Source organism: Anoplophora glabripennis, unplaced genomic scaffold, assembly GCF_000390285.2.
Source record: "Anoplophora glabripennis isolate ALB-LARVAE unplaced genomic scaffold, Agla_2.0 scaffold1115, whole genome shotgun sequence".
Taxonomy (NCBI): domain Eukaryota; kingdom Metazoa; phylum Arthropoda; class Insecta; order Coleoptera; family Cerambycidae; genus Anoplophora; species Anoplophora glabripennis.
The window spans coordinates 99,861-115,425 of NW_019417426.1; the positions used below are offsets into that span (position 1 = coordinate 99,861).

Genomic DNA, 15,565 nt, shown 5'->3' on the forward strand with positions numbered 1-15,565 from the left:
GGAAAACGTACATTTGCCATTAAAGAACATTTTTTACAAATTCAAACGGAGTACTTCCAGTAAAATTACTTTAAGTAATCTTGAAATAAGACTTTCCTTAATGTCAAATAACTATTTTGACAGATGAAACTCTTCAAGCCCCTCATAATTCCGACGTCACTGGTTGCTTTTCCTTTTTCAGTTTTACATAAAGATAGTCGCTATAACGAAACTGAACTACTTATATACTAAATTTCAGGTTTTTATCTGTCATTGGTTCTTGAGCACAGCAAATGATGTGAATGGTTTTAATGAGAGGAAAATATTCCGAATTGCATAATCCGAATGTTATCTGGACATTTCTACATGTTCAATTTGAAATATCCAAAATATATATTTTTAGTATGTTGAAAACGCATAATAAGAAACAAAAAAAAGGAATACAATGTTTCACTTATTATTATTTTATAATACAATATGACAATTATGAACTAATATTATTCAAAACTCATCTTTCTTGGTGCGTTCTCATATTTAAGATTAGGATTTTATCATTAAGAGTTTTTTACCTGAAAAAAAAATTAATTATAAAAAATAATTTTATTTTCCTCATCTAAACGACTAACAATGAAACTCAAAAACGTAAAAAATGTTTTTTCTATAAAAATTATAGGGTTCTGGCCATGAAAAAATTTACACAAAGAAAAATAGTTCAAAATGTTACCAAATACCCCAGTTTTACCCGACCCTGAACGATTGTGATTCATTGGATAAATTTTCAGTTGATTGTCTAAAAAATATATTTTCAGCAATTTCAACTGAACACCCTGTCTCGAAAAACAGGCATTTTCCTATTCATGCTTAAGGCAATTGTTTTCTTATTTTGAGAAGTCCCACCAGGAAAAGTTTGACCAATGCAATTCGGGACAGTTTGTACCTACAGGTAAATTTTTATTTTAATCCAATAGATTTAAAAAGTACCTAATTCTATTTGATTCACCCTTGTATTGTATTCGTACATGGTGATTTTTCGATTTCTATTTATATTACATATGAAGTTTCTGTATATCAATTTACATTTCCATGCATGTAAAATTAATCTTACCACAGCAATGACGGAAATTAATATTATCGTGATTATTTTTAATCCCAAAAGACCCATGTGTATTTACCCAAGAAACTAGTTTATTTCTTCATAATACATTTATTGTTCCTTAATTTATAAACTGGAGACAATAAAATAATTAAAGCAATGCAATAAAAGAGTTCATAAAATTATAAATTTTATTATACAGATATTATTTAATTTATACACAACGTAAGTGTTTTATTTTACATAGGTAGATATGTGAAGACATAGGCGGGAAATAAATGTTACTGTTGGTACTAGTAATAACTATCTGGTGTAAAAACATAAATGAAATAGGTATACTTACGTTCTTTAAAACTACAGAAGTTGTATGCCGAATATAAATTTACACAGCCAGCCGTTCCAATTTGTGGAACTAATTTTCACATTTTAAGAGGCGAACAGTAAAAGTAAATAAACAAACGCCGTAAAATGTGGTCTTTGACAAAACATTTTAATGATAAATTATTTTCCTGTCCAATTACTAATATTATTTTATTAGAAAATTCTGTATCACACTGTCTCATCACTATCATACCTGCCGCTGAATTTCATTGATAAATCTCGGAATTTATGTCTTTAATTTAGAAGTGGTATTTATTTGAGCACGCAACTTCTCCACGCATGGCGTAAGATCGCATGATCTTGGTGGCCAAACCATTTCACTGTTACTTACGTGCGTGAGATGAGTCGTCCATTACATTTATGCCGTAACAAGTGGATATTTTGACGTGCCGTATAGCAGGTGGCACCATCCTGCTGAAATAATCCAAATTAATGCCATCCAAATATCTTTCTCCATTGACAATCATTCAGTCGAAAAAGAACACACCAATCATCCCACCAGCGTAAAACATACCACACTGTCATTTTTTGGGTATATACAGTGGAGATTCTTAAATGACCGGAGGATCGTATTTGCACCAAATTAACACTTGTGTTTGTTCACGTACTCACTAAGATGGAAATCCGCCTCGTCGCTAAAGATGATTTTCTTAACAAAATCACTGTCCACTTGTTATTTCACCAACATCCAATCAACGAATATCCCGTGCATTAAATGGTCGTCTGGTTTCAATTCCTGGGTTAGCTGAATCTTGAATTGATGCAGATGTAGACCTTTTGTAAAATCCGCTACGTTGTGCTTTTTAAAATATTTAATTGCAGTGACCAACAGCGCACTGAGGTTACGGAAATTTCCGCCACACTCACTCACCTCAGCAATATTTTCGGTTGAACAGTTAGTACGAGGCCGGCGTGTTTTTTTTGTCTGCAACCAAAAGCATTTGTTCAAATTTAGCAACAAATCTTTACACGATTGTTTCATTCGGGTTCGAGTTCCTCCTATCAAAAATTCCACGCAATTTGCGCACAATCTCAGCTACACACTCTCCCTACTGCACAATGCTGCCAACTCTTCGGAATGAAAATGGCGCACAATTTAAGTCTTGTTACTTTTGGGACACTCGTTAGTAATTACTAATTAATATTTCCTATAACTAGTTGTCATCAGTCAAGGTACAGCTGCATAAGTATACTTAAAGTCAATATATGTACTACTAAAAATTTGTTTATGTGATTATTTCAAACTTCTTCAATGAAATGTTGGTGCATTTCAAATAAGTAAACACTAGGAAAGCATGAAGCGGAATATTAGTAAAATTTAATGTGCATGAGAAGTTTAACTTAAACGTTGAATATTCGTCATTGATAGGTCAAACTGAGGAAAATCGATCAATAAGAAAGTTTTCTTAAGATAATAATATGTATTATAAGTAATATCAATTTTTCTTAATACTACCTTAAGTTGATACTTTACTAGGACACCTTCTTATGGTGACTAGGTACAATATTTCTAGCATTTTTTCCATTAAAGATAAATAGACAACTCATTGCACTAGGTAATTGACTTTAGTTGAGGCCTACCTATTAACTAAAAATAATTTATCCATGGTTACAAGGAAATTTAATAGCTATTTATTTTAGCGCGTAGCAATCATAGTTGACATACAGACGCGAAAACCACATAACAATTTTGCGTACAACATTGCAGTCGGAAGAACGCCTCTCATACAAGTAACGTGTCAGTAATGTAATAATTACCAACAAATCTTTGTTAGAGGGTTATACATATATAGGTACATTACATGAAGGATACAAATGTTATAGGCTTTTTTTCGCGAGTGAATATTGGTGAATACGTCTGACTTGTAGTTACTGTTTCTATCTTTTTTAATCTTATTTCTAATCTTGTCTAACCTGAACAGATCGCGAAAATGTATATATTCACTATTCAGTGGTGCAGCCTGTCATATAATATGTACTTTAACGACTTTGACATATGGGTTCTAACTTCTAACCAGTAACCATAATTTGTCATCCTTTATTGCTTCCAGTAGTCTAGTGTAGTGGGAATTGGTGTTATCTCACTATATAATATATGTATTTGCTTCAAATAAAACTGAAGGAATATATCAATGCTTTCTTTGGAATATTTTTAAGTGGCAAATTTAAAAAGCGTGAAAAGTATGTAGATTCTGATGTTGCAAGATATGCGAATATTCGACATAATCGTTATCGTAAGAGAATGGAATTTGGTCATTTATGTCAATGGCTACAAAACAGAAATTGTGACATGGCTCTATATTTTTTGATATTTTTGTGGAATGAGGATGATGATGTTCCTTATTTATGTTATAAGTTTAGAGAATCATATCATATATTCTCTATTCCAGAAAAAAATTAAACTAGAAAGAGGTTAGGTTGGTTTTTTATGTAATTCATACGAAAAAGACCTGAATTACAAATGATTCTACCAATATTATCTCTGGCCTAGGTCATAAAAAAAAGAGGATAATCCTGAAGCAAAGTGGATCGCAAATATATCCCATACAGAAAATTAATCTTACCATTAAGTAAAATATTTGCTGTTTCAACGTCTACGTTTACTAAAACATCTGTGCCTCAAAAGATTAAATTTAAACTGACCACTTCCACAGCTGTATCAGAATCCATCATTTTGCTGAACGATTTTTATCCTCATTCAAACAAAATGTCAAAAAGAAAAAGGTTAAGTTACCGGCTGACAATACTAGTTGAATATACCAACAGAATATTCAGCTGAAGGGTGAAGAGTTCAGTCATTTGATCTAAACTTGTGACGTCACATAGTAGTTTAAATGACTGACTATTCTCGCAAAAACGTAATATTCACTCATACTACACATACTACAACATACGACTTCACTCGCGAAAAAAAGCCTTATGTAAAAGATTAGAAGATTAATAAGAGTACCTATGTGTAGTTACAATTTTAGTGTTTACAAGTTATCAACTTTGGCTTATAATTTTTGTTTTATACTTAAGAAAATAAAAGTATAAAAAGCGAGGGATGGTGAGAATGTCCAATTTTTTACCTGTAATTTTTTAAATATGAAGGGAAAGACAAAGTTAATAATTTAATCTAAATAAGTGCACATAGTTATGGTAAAAAAAAGATATTTGCTGGTATTGTAATAAAACTACTCATTCTAGGATGAAAACCTAACAACTACGGTAAAAACTTTGCTATGGAAAAAATTGTACTTTGCTACCATAATAGGAAGATGGGATTGCAGTAACAAATAAAAGGTAAAAAACTTTTTAACCACAAATAGGTTCCTTTAGCAATATATTTTTTTTTATTATGACAGCACTGTAACCTTTATGAAGCCTATTTAAAACAGATATTTTGTTAGGGTTGTTAATTCATTTCTACTTATGACTAAATAATATTTCCGTCGAAGCACTAAATGAAATTTTATAATATATAATTGAAAATTAAAAATATTTAAAAATATGTAATTTTAATACATATGTTATATCACTCGGGTATTTAATTTTAATTTAAAAAATAAATGTACCTATTTCAGAAAATCCTAACAGGTATGATATTATTATAAATAAAGATAATCTAATACGTAGCTAAGCTACTTTAAGAATTTTGCGGCAAACATATTGTAGTAGGCAACCCTAATTTGAATTGTACGATGCGATGCGATCTGAATAAATAAAATTTGCATTTGCTGATCATAATAACATTTTATACATTATCCAAATTTTCATTTTAATTACAATCTCTTTTTATCACAGAGTTTTAAATATACCTACTAATTACTAATGATATCCAAGTCCTTAATAATTTTAAAATGGGACTGTAGAGATATATTATTTTTAGACCTGCGGTAAAGATATGTAGATTTCTATAGGTAATTATTTATTATACCGCATCTAATGCCATCAAAAATTCATTTACAATGTATCTTCCATTATACAATTATCTTAAAAGAATGTAACCATTACGGCAAAAAGATTCAATTCATCCTGAATTAAATTTGTGGCCGAGAAAAAACGTAATTTAATAGAAACCAAGTAAACGGTATTTCTATAACCAATACCAAAATCGTATACACTAAAATCAAAATGTTCTAAATTCTCTAGAAATAATTTTGTTGTGAATACTGAGCGTCCTTAGCAAATTTATGGAGTATTATATGAAATTTAAATTGGGTACAGTCCGTACAATATTTAAAATTCCAAGAAGACCCCTGCGTCACTGTCTTGGCATTAACCACATTCAACACCCGAGGTAGAAAGACATTAGCGTGGCATTCACTCCGTTCAAAAAATCTGCTGTATATAAACATCTACCTTGTATATATTTTAATATTCTCAAAATAACGCGGAGAATTACAAGGCACGCCCCCGCCGCTGTAAATTACAGTAGTTCCGATAACAGAACTTTATTGGCTTATTCTTTTCTTGGAATACTATCTCAACAATTATTGTACGGACTGTACCTACTTCAAATGCTTATTAAGATCCGTTGCGTGAATTAGAAAATCTGGCACAAAATAGACGGCACAAGTTCATACTCGAACTCATATACTTAAGTGCTATAGAAATCTGAACATTCTGTAACTACAATAATTTCAAACTTTTAGATTTAATTAGAAAGAAATATATTTTGTCTGTACTTACTGCAAAATATAAAAGTATTATATAAGTAGCTACCAATCTACGACATGCTTAACTCATATTATGAAAGATATACATTTGAAAGATGGAGTAATGTTAAAATTGACTAGTCACTCAATCTTAGTGAATGAAACGCTTTTTGATTTACAAATAATCCATATTTCTTTCTACATTCAAATATGTATCAAATTTAAATTATGTTTAGCGAGATGGAAATAATCTAATTCCGAAGAGGAAAAAGGAATCAGATATATTAAATAATCCTCTCTAATTTTGAAATAAATAATAATATTTCTTCCGAATATAGTCTATTAACTCGTTTTGAATTGTCTGTATGAAACTAATCTGATTTTACTGTTTACGAAAAGTTAGTAATTTTACAATAATAAAATGAAAATTAATTTCAATTATTATAATATTTTTTGCCTTATTACTTGCGGGGCAAATGTTCGTTATTGTTTAGTGCTTCATTTCAATCACTGGGCGACTAATTTTCACCAGCAGACGACATTTATGTCGCCTACTTCACTAGTAAAAAAAGCTCTGGTATCTCGTATGTATAATAACTTTTTCCAAATGCTGCGAAGCAGGTGTGTAACTACCTACGGTGGGCCTAGGTTATTCAGTTTACTGTGCTGTTGTTACACCTTTTAATTTATACTAACGCTTACAATTTTTTATTGGATAATTGACCCACCTAAAAAAGTTCTCATCCAGAGTTCCACTGATTAATACATAAACAAACCGTTTGTTCTTACGTAATCATGTCTTAAGCCCCATACGCACTAGAACACATATGTATCCGTAAGGTATCGTCACAGGTTGCGTACATGTCTCAAAATATTTCGAACAACTAGTATCTAGACACACGTATCAGCGATTTTGAATTCTGATATACAGGGTCGGAAAGTACCGATGGTCCATCTGCCATTACGTGAGAGCGTTAAAGTAAGTCATAGAAATCCGTGCGATAGAGAAAGATGGCTATAATGAAAACATCTAATAGTCACCACCCATTTCGCCCTTCCACAAATAAGAAGTGGATCTTATTTGTGGAAGGGCGAAACGGGCGGTGACTATGAGACGCCTTCATTATAGCCATCCTTCTCTATCGCATGGATTTCTATGTCTTACTTTATCGCTCTCACGTAACGGCAGATGGACCATCGGTACTTTCCGAACCTGTATATGTTCATATGACCAGTAAAGTACCACTAGACAAGCTGCGACTTGTTCCGACACATGTAACGACACTATGTCGATACAAAATGCGTTGCAATGTGTACGTGGCTTTACTGATGAAATAAAGTCGTTGATACGTCGCTAGAAATGCTTCGCAACTCTACTATGATGCGTACAATGCATTAAGTAGTTTTCGAGTTAAATTAATTGTGCTTCAGACATTGAAATGGTTATAGTGATTTTAGTTTTCTTAAGCATATCTCTATTTTTCAGTAAAATTTCCACCAATTTGAAAAAAGAGCAATACTTCCGTGATCAATTTAATTAGGTACCTAGTCAGGGATAAAAAATTATTTCCAATTTTTATTAGCAATGATAAAAGTACCTGTGGATTCCTTTCAAAGCTACGGTCATATTGTACTATTATTTCGTTTTAAATTATTGATTCTTTTTCCATCTCATTTATTTGTTCATACGGGTAATAATTAGTTATGTATACAGAAAATATATATACATATCAACAGAACAATTATCGGAGTGGTAAAAAGAAATATCTAAACCTGTACAATTATCTTTAAAATAAATTAATTATTTTTCTAACATTTCATAGGTTTTAGCCCTCTACTTTAATACATTAGTAAAGACTTTTTTATTTTCTTGTTTTCCTTACTGCGTCATAAATTGCAATATGTTGTGGCGAAATTATTTCGCTGTTTGTGATGGTAACGGCGCCAACCAACCACAATGCCTAATTGTTAATTTTATTTTTTCTGTATTAAATAAAGACATTTATTAATATTATTATTATTATTATTAACAATGACAACGGAAGAAATTAACTGCAGTGGGTATATCAGTTAGAATCGCTTTTCTATGGAAAAAAACCGTTAGCATTCTGTTCAGCAGCTACTAGGCAATTTTTGGCACTTAAGGAANCGTTTCATACCAATAAAATAAAAATAAATACTTATTTATAGATCTGCACTTCAAATCACAAAAATTTTCTGACATTCATGATATGCAGAAAATAAATCAATTACCTACCTAATTTACTGATCGTTTTTGCAAAAACCTTTTGTTAGGTACATAAAATAGCAGTTTTACAGAGTCAAAGAAATTGATATATTTTTCCACATTGAATTAAGTGTTAAGTATTGATAATAGGTACACAATCGATAACAATAAATTAATGAAGAAATTGTAAAGATAGGACAGGCTGCAATTTTTTTATAATTTTTTAGCGAATTCTGTTTACATTTTGACTTAAAGATATAATGCCATTAGTGCTCCTGATAAAAATCATTATCTAATTATTATTTACATTATTCGTGTTTCTGTTAAAATTCTTTATTAACTAAATTTCAATTTGTCTTTTTCCCTTCACTGTAGCCAAGATCTTACCCAACGACGCCGTTTTGAAACCGACAGGTCATTCTTGTCATAAAACAAGTACGTACCTAGAAGGTACATTAGTATGGTAAATAACCTTATTTATTAAAATTATTAGAAGTTGGCGGCAAATAAATATTTATAATCAAATTTAACTTGCAACGTCATTAATAAACTCATCAACTTCTTCATGAATTTATTTACGAATTAATTTATTTATTTATGTGATCAGGTAAAACGGCTATGGGATGAATTTGAATTGTAGGAAAGATTCTCACAGACAATTAGCGTGTCAACAAATAAAAAAAATTACTTACCAGGGTTTGGTTGGGACTGGTAAGAAGTCTTTTTGATCCACTCGTACGGACTTCTTGCTGGTGGCGGTCTGGTGTTTTGGCTGTGGTTCTGGTGAGGTGAGATATTCCCGCTTTGTGCTCCGGGACTAGACATATCACTCCCCGAAACGGTTATCGGAGGAGAAGGAAGCTGACTTTCCGGATCGACCTGGTGTTGTGGATGTTGCAATGGCGGTATTCCGCTATGTACGAAATCTTGGAAATCATGCTGGAAAACACTGTGCGGATGAGCCGGATGATGATGCCACATTTGCTGTTCCTCTTGGACACAGTAGGACGTTGGGGGAGCCGTGCCTATTTGGGGGCTTTGGTGATAACCCGCGTACCATGAATGCATTGGGGAATTCGCCTGGAAATGTCCATTAGGTGCAGAAATCTGTTGCTGGTGACGATACATAGCTGCCGGACTGTAATATGACACCATGCTCGGTACAACTGGAATTTTAAAACTTCTAACACCAAGTATATGTTTATGTACACTAATTAGTCCGAAACCGCAACACTAAACAAATGTTTTTAACTGTGCCACATAAAAATCTATTAATGTATTTATTTACAAATACCTAGCAACACACAACACCTTTACTGTTCGAACAACTCAGAACCCACTGATAGTGTCACCTAATATCATGATTGTTGACTGAGTACATGGGGCCAGAGGTAATGCGATAAAATAAGATAAAGATTAACAGGAGAAGGTGGAGCTAGGACACTCTAATGCTCCAATAGGGTCGCTTCGTTCGGATCATGGCTGCAAATGTTTCTGACCGCCAACCAACGGAGTTTTAAACCGCCAACCTGATTATTAAGCAACATTTAATTAATTATCGTATAAGGGGACCCTGAATATTTACGCCTACAGATGTTTTTTTTTTGTTTTCTGTTATTTTAAAGTATTAAAAGCTATTGGTACGTATATTTTCGTAACGCATCGAATACACAAGTTACAATGCATTTAGTTAACGGCAACATCTGAGTACTTAAAACAATGCATGCATATTTTAAAACCGTATCTACTCCAATTTGTTAGTTCCAACACCCCTAAATTTTACACAAAAAAATAGTACAAACGTGAATGTTCATAGTGACATGATAAAATTATGCAAGTTGGATCTATACCTTGATATAAAAAAAATAGAATACATACCTAATTAACAAACATAAGTATCTAGATCAAAGGAAATTGTGCAAAACTTGTTTCAGTTTTTCTTTACTCATATAAGTATCTACTTAGGTACTTACCTACCTATACTTACCTACACATATTTATATTTAGGTATTTTTATATCTACAAGGGCCATAAAAATTATGAAGGCTGTAAAAAATAAACATATCGTAGACTACACGATCCGTTGTTAAACAAATTTTCAAGGACAATAAATATATTCTATTCTAGGCATTAATTTGCTATTTTATTGTGTAAATTAATATCTGTCTAAATCTAACTAGTAGGTTAGGTATCTATAGGTATCGGTTAGGTTATGTGGTGTGATGTTAAGTTTAAAGTACTTAATTAACTTTGCTTTAGGTATAAAACACATTTTTTTCCTACCTAATTATTTTTCCTAAAGTTAAAAATCTACAACAATTCATAAATTTCTATCGGTTAGTGATTAATCCAATTTAATATCTAGTATCTAAATTAAGCATACTTTTTCAAAAATTAAAAAAAAAACAGTAAATTATCATGCTTAAATTTGGTTCTAAGTTATGTGAATTATATTTTGCAATCTCATCAATAGGGCAATAAGTAAACACATATAGCTCTACCTACTGGAATCGATGTTTTTTTGTTTTTAAAAAGCTTTGTACCTTATACCTATGTAGATACGAATGCGTGGATATTCCTAACAATCAATGTTTCTCATCCTTTTATAGTCTCTTATAAAGTTTACCAATGGATACCTACATTTTAAAAGTCCTAGAATAAGTTCTATACAAAATGTTACATGTTATCGTCGATCGGCCAAAACTAATTTAGTAGGTATATTAAAATAATAGGTGTCTACCTGCGCTGTAGGTATATTATAAAAAAAATATATTTTATATTTGATGCTTGTGACTTTAATGCTAGTACCTACTCTCACAAAAGTCATTAGTTCAATTCAACAACTATTATAATAGCCTTATAGGCACGTATTTTTAATTTTGTCTTTTAATTTATTTGTTTACTTTGTTCATATGTGTTTCTATATCTTTGTTTCTGTATTTATATTTGTACTGCAGCTAGAATTGTAGTTTGTTGGGCATGGTTCACTAAAAACCAATATATCAATTCAATTTTTAATTCTATATTTGAGCAATTTTGGTGATAACCTTGTAGTTCATAAAAAATAATTGTTGTCACTTTAATTTTTCAGATCAATGTCTCATATTAAAAGCTCTTGTATTTCATTAAAAATATTTTATAGCATTAATATAATTCAAGTTTATTAATTTTCATGTAGCAACAATAGATAGGTACTCATTTTAATCCTTGAATCCAAAACGTAAATATAACACTTTTTGAGGGCAAAAATTGAATTTTGAACAAAACCATTTTTAGATAGATGCAGAATACCTACAATACTTCATTCTATTGGTCTAAAGGATTGGAAAGTGCCTTTTCGAACAAAAAAATATTTGTGTCTTATATTTCGACATCAAAAATAGTTTATACCGAAAGGTATTAAGAAAAGTTAAAAGAAGTGTATTGGTTCTTCGAGTATTTGGTTCTTAACATACATTAATTCATTGTGGTGTTCCCTATTAGATAAATGAGTAGGTATAGGAAAGAAAACATATGTACCGACCTGCCTGCAATCTATATTATACATATGTTGTTACATAACAACATCATAAATAGTAGGTACCTAACATAAAATAAATACTCAAATATAGAAATCCCTTATTACATTATTTTCTATGCAAAAATTTTATATATTTCTTAGGTATACATATACAAAGGTTATTGTGTATAAATATAATATTAAACCTAAATATTAAGAACAAAGTAAAGGAAATCTATTAAACATAATGTATACATTTCTCTTAGATCTTTAAATTTGCAGATTTTACGAGTCTATTTGCACTGTACAATTTGTAGGTAGATACGTAAACTTTAGGTAGATATATTTTTCTTTCGTACATAGTCGTTCGAAATCATTATCAGAGATATGGTAAGCTTTCGTCTTTAGAAGTTTTCTCTATAATACTGGTTATCTTATACTTTTTTGTTACTTTATTGGCCAATAAAGATAAAACACTTAAATCTATACCTATAAACTACAAAATACGTTATTCCTCCGCCCATTCAAAATAAAACAATTGGTCTGCAAAAAATGTATGCAGTTTTTAAACATATATAGGTACCTACCTATTGTACATATCTAATTGTTTTAACGATGATGATTTTCTATTTCTGGATGTTTTTTTTATCTTCCTTGTTGTCTAACATTTTTATATCTCAGTAGTATTCAAAAAACCTTTTTTAAGAAAAAATTCAATATACCTAACCAGGTTTTAGATAAATATCTAATAATCTATATTCTTATCCTTAGCCTTAGATAAAAACTTTTTATTATTTACTTTCAAACACTTACTTAACCAACTAAACTAAAATAAATATATTTTTTGAAGGTCCCCAAAACAATTACCTATACCTAAGTATAAGTTAATAAGAAAAAATTGTTATTGACACTTTGTTAGACGAAAGAATATAAGGCGTCCCTTACATAGTAAGTAGAAAGACGAATAGAATTTTAATATTAGATATTAAATAGGCCCTAAAATGCGCATAATCAGAGACTACAACTGTCCGAAGTGAATAACTCGGTAGGCCATGCCAAGCGATGTAGAACGTGTAATTAAATTTCAAATTAAAATATTGCTATAAATCGTCAAATTTAATGCAACAGTAGAAACAGCTTTCTCCCAAAAATTGTCGAAATTTAATGAAAAATAAACAAGTTATAACAAAACTTGTGCGTGTTATTTTTGCAAGACCTACTCAAATCAGAAAGGCTGTCCACCATTTCCTGGATTATTTAATGAGTTGCTTAATAACATGTTTCTCCGAGGAAGGTTATACATTTTTGTGTATTTAGGTATAAATCTCCTTTAGATAAACAATACTAGGAACTTTAAGGCGATTATACGTACTGAGGGCGCCAAATTCCGAAAGAATTCGTGTATACCTAATAGAGAATGCCACCGAATGAATTTATTAGCCTTTGCTAGGTTCACTCACTGGGCGGTATATATCAAACGAAGGTCTAAACTAATAAATGATGTGCGTTTGCTTTGGCTTTAAACTAGTGCTGGCAACTGAAATCGGTTTTTTTGGATAGTCGGTTAACCGGGTTCGGATAATTCGGATTTTTACGAAATCCGAAAACCGGTTATTCGGTTATTCGATTCTTCAAATATCCGATTATTCAAATAACCGATTATTCGATAATCTACTTCTTTTTTTTTATTTTTAGACATCGATTTGTCCGATTGCAATTGACTTTTTTTTTGGAGATTGATTTCTTCGTAAACAAATTTGACTGTAGGATTTTTGTAAAGACCTTTTTTTTTTAGAGACATCAATTTCTCAGGGTCTGTCTTTGTAAAGCACCGATTTTCAGATATCCGGTTTTGGCGATTCAAGTAACGGGTTATTCGAATAACCGGTTTTAGCAACTATTCGACTAATCGGTTTTTACGGAACCCGGTTAACCAGTTTCACTTTTTTCCGGTTTTTGCCAGCACTACTTTAAACCTTGAAAACTTTGGAAAGCCGCAACACTATCGATACTGAATGAATGGCTACAAAATATTGATGGCAGATGAAATTTTATTCCTACTGATAACGCGTTCACTAGGTACCCTTCATTCACTATGTACACATGTAAAAAAATCCATTCGCCGTATGTACATATACACATCTTTATAAGCTTTAGTAAAAATTTTACAAGGTGCAAAAACAGGAAAATTGAACTAATAGCTCAATTTATTTCATTTATATTATTATTAAGCAACTGCCTATTGTGTCAATACTACAGGTAAATCAATAGATATATCCTTTTCTCTTTTAGTAGAAATTTGGTACAGATTCTTCGAAAAACCTACCTAAATAAACACAAACCGAATCTTGTTTAACCCAGCATGTTGCACGAATATTATAATAAAACATGCCTAATGGCATTACAAGGCAAATTTTGTACTAAGCTATAACTAACACGATTACAAGAGGTATAGGTATCAATACAGTAGCATAATGCCATCATGAGTCAAATATACTAAAAATACTTTAAAATAACAAGGTATTACGACCCGAATTTCCATAAACTTATAATTACATAACAACACAAATTTAATATTTACTTGTTTGATAATTATGATCATAATAATTACACTGAAAAAACAATTACTTTCTATTAAATCGGTTTCTATCGCAATCGGTCAGTTTATATTTATGCTAGTTACATTGAGATAAACCAGTTACATTCAATGCAATCAATGATTTGTTTGAATTAAAAAAGGAAACAGTTTGCAACAGGTTTGTCTATAATTAAAAAATTAGATTTAATATAGCCATTTAAAATTTTAGAATATTTGTTAGGCGAATTAAAAGAATACATTTTTAATACAATTTTATATTCGTTTTTATTTAATAAATATTATTTTATACTTATTGGTCTATCAAATGTTACAATGAAACTTTAAAGGAAAGTTATTCCAAATACTTATATAATTTCTTAAATGTTGGTTATAAAAGTTAAATTTTTATATAGTTTTAGATAGGTAATGAGTAGAGTAGTATGGACTATATTAATATGTTGTGTTTCTTGTTGTTGTTAGATCATACTCATAAACTTGTAACGTGTGCATATAGTTACAGAGTGATGTGTTCCGTTTACACCTAATTAAAATGGATGCAGAAACGGTAGAAGTTAAGGCCAAACAAATAATAAACTTCAAAAAATCAGTTTTAGATGAGGACGTAGTGTTGCTTTTGTAGTTTCATAAATTTATAATAAAACTCAATTTAACAATCTGCCATTTATTTTTAATAACTCAACAATATTTCGATTCACATTAGTCGGTATAGGATAATACATATTTAAACTTAATTTTCAAAACTTAATTGGTGTTTTGTTTTTATTTAAAAATTTCTTCAGAACTAAATTTCTTCACAATATGTAACTGAACACACACGACAAAGAAACATTATAATAATTAAAATTTACATTATACATAAAAAATATTGCATGTAACAGCAATATAGTAATGAATATAATAATACTGTTAATTATGTTTTCTTGTTGTTTGTATTCAATTGAATTCAATATTCTGGCAAGCAATATTTTTTAGTTCTAAAGCAGTTTTTAGATAAATACAACGTCCATTAAATTTTGAAAATGTGAATCGAAACACATTAAACAAATTTACGAACTGAGAATTAAAGAATTATTACCTTTGTTAATGTGGGAAATTTATCTTAATCATTAATAGCTTTGTTTTAGCAGCATTTATAGGAAGTAGTTTG

At 30.6% G+C, this 15,565-nt stretch overlaps 1 protein-coding gene across 1 annotated transcript in view; it reads right to left on the reverse strand.

The window, feature by feature from the left end:
• Positions 1-9,674, reverse strand: part of LOC108914782 (homeobox protein CHOX-CAD) — a 66,779-nt gene extending 57,105 nt beyond the window's left edge. The window contains exon 1 of the mRNA XM_018720663.1: positions 9,013-9,674. Within this exon, the coding sequence (XP_018576179.1) occupies positions 9,013-9,475 (463 nt within the window). The 5' untranslated portion in view covers positions 9,476-9,674. The remainder of the gene's footprint in view (positions 1-9,012) is intronic.
• Positions 9,675-15,565: the final 5,891 nt, after the last annotated feature.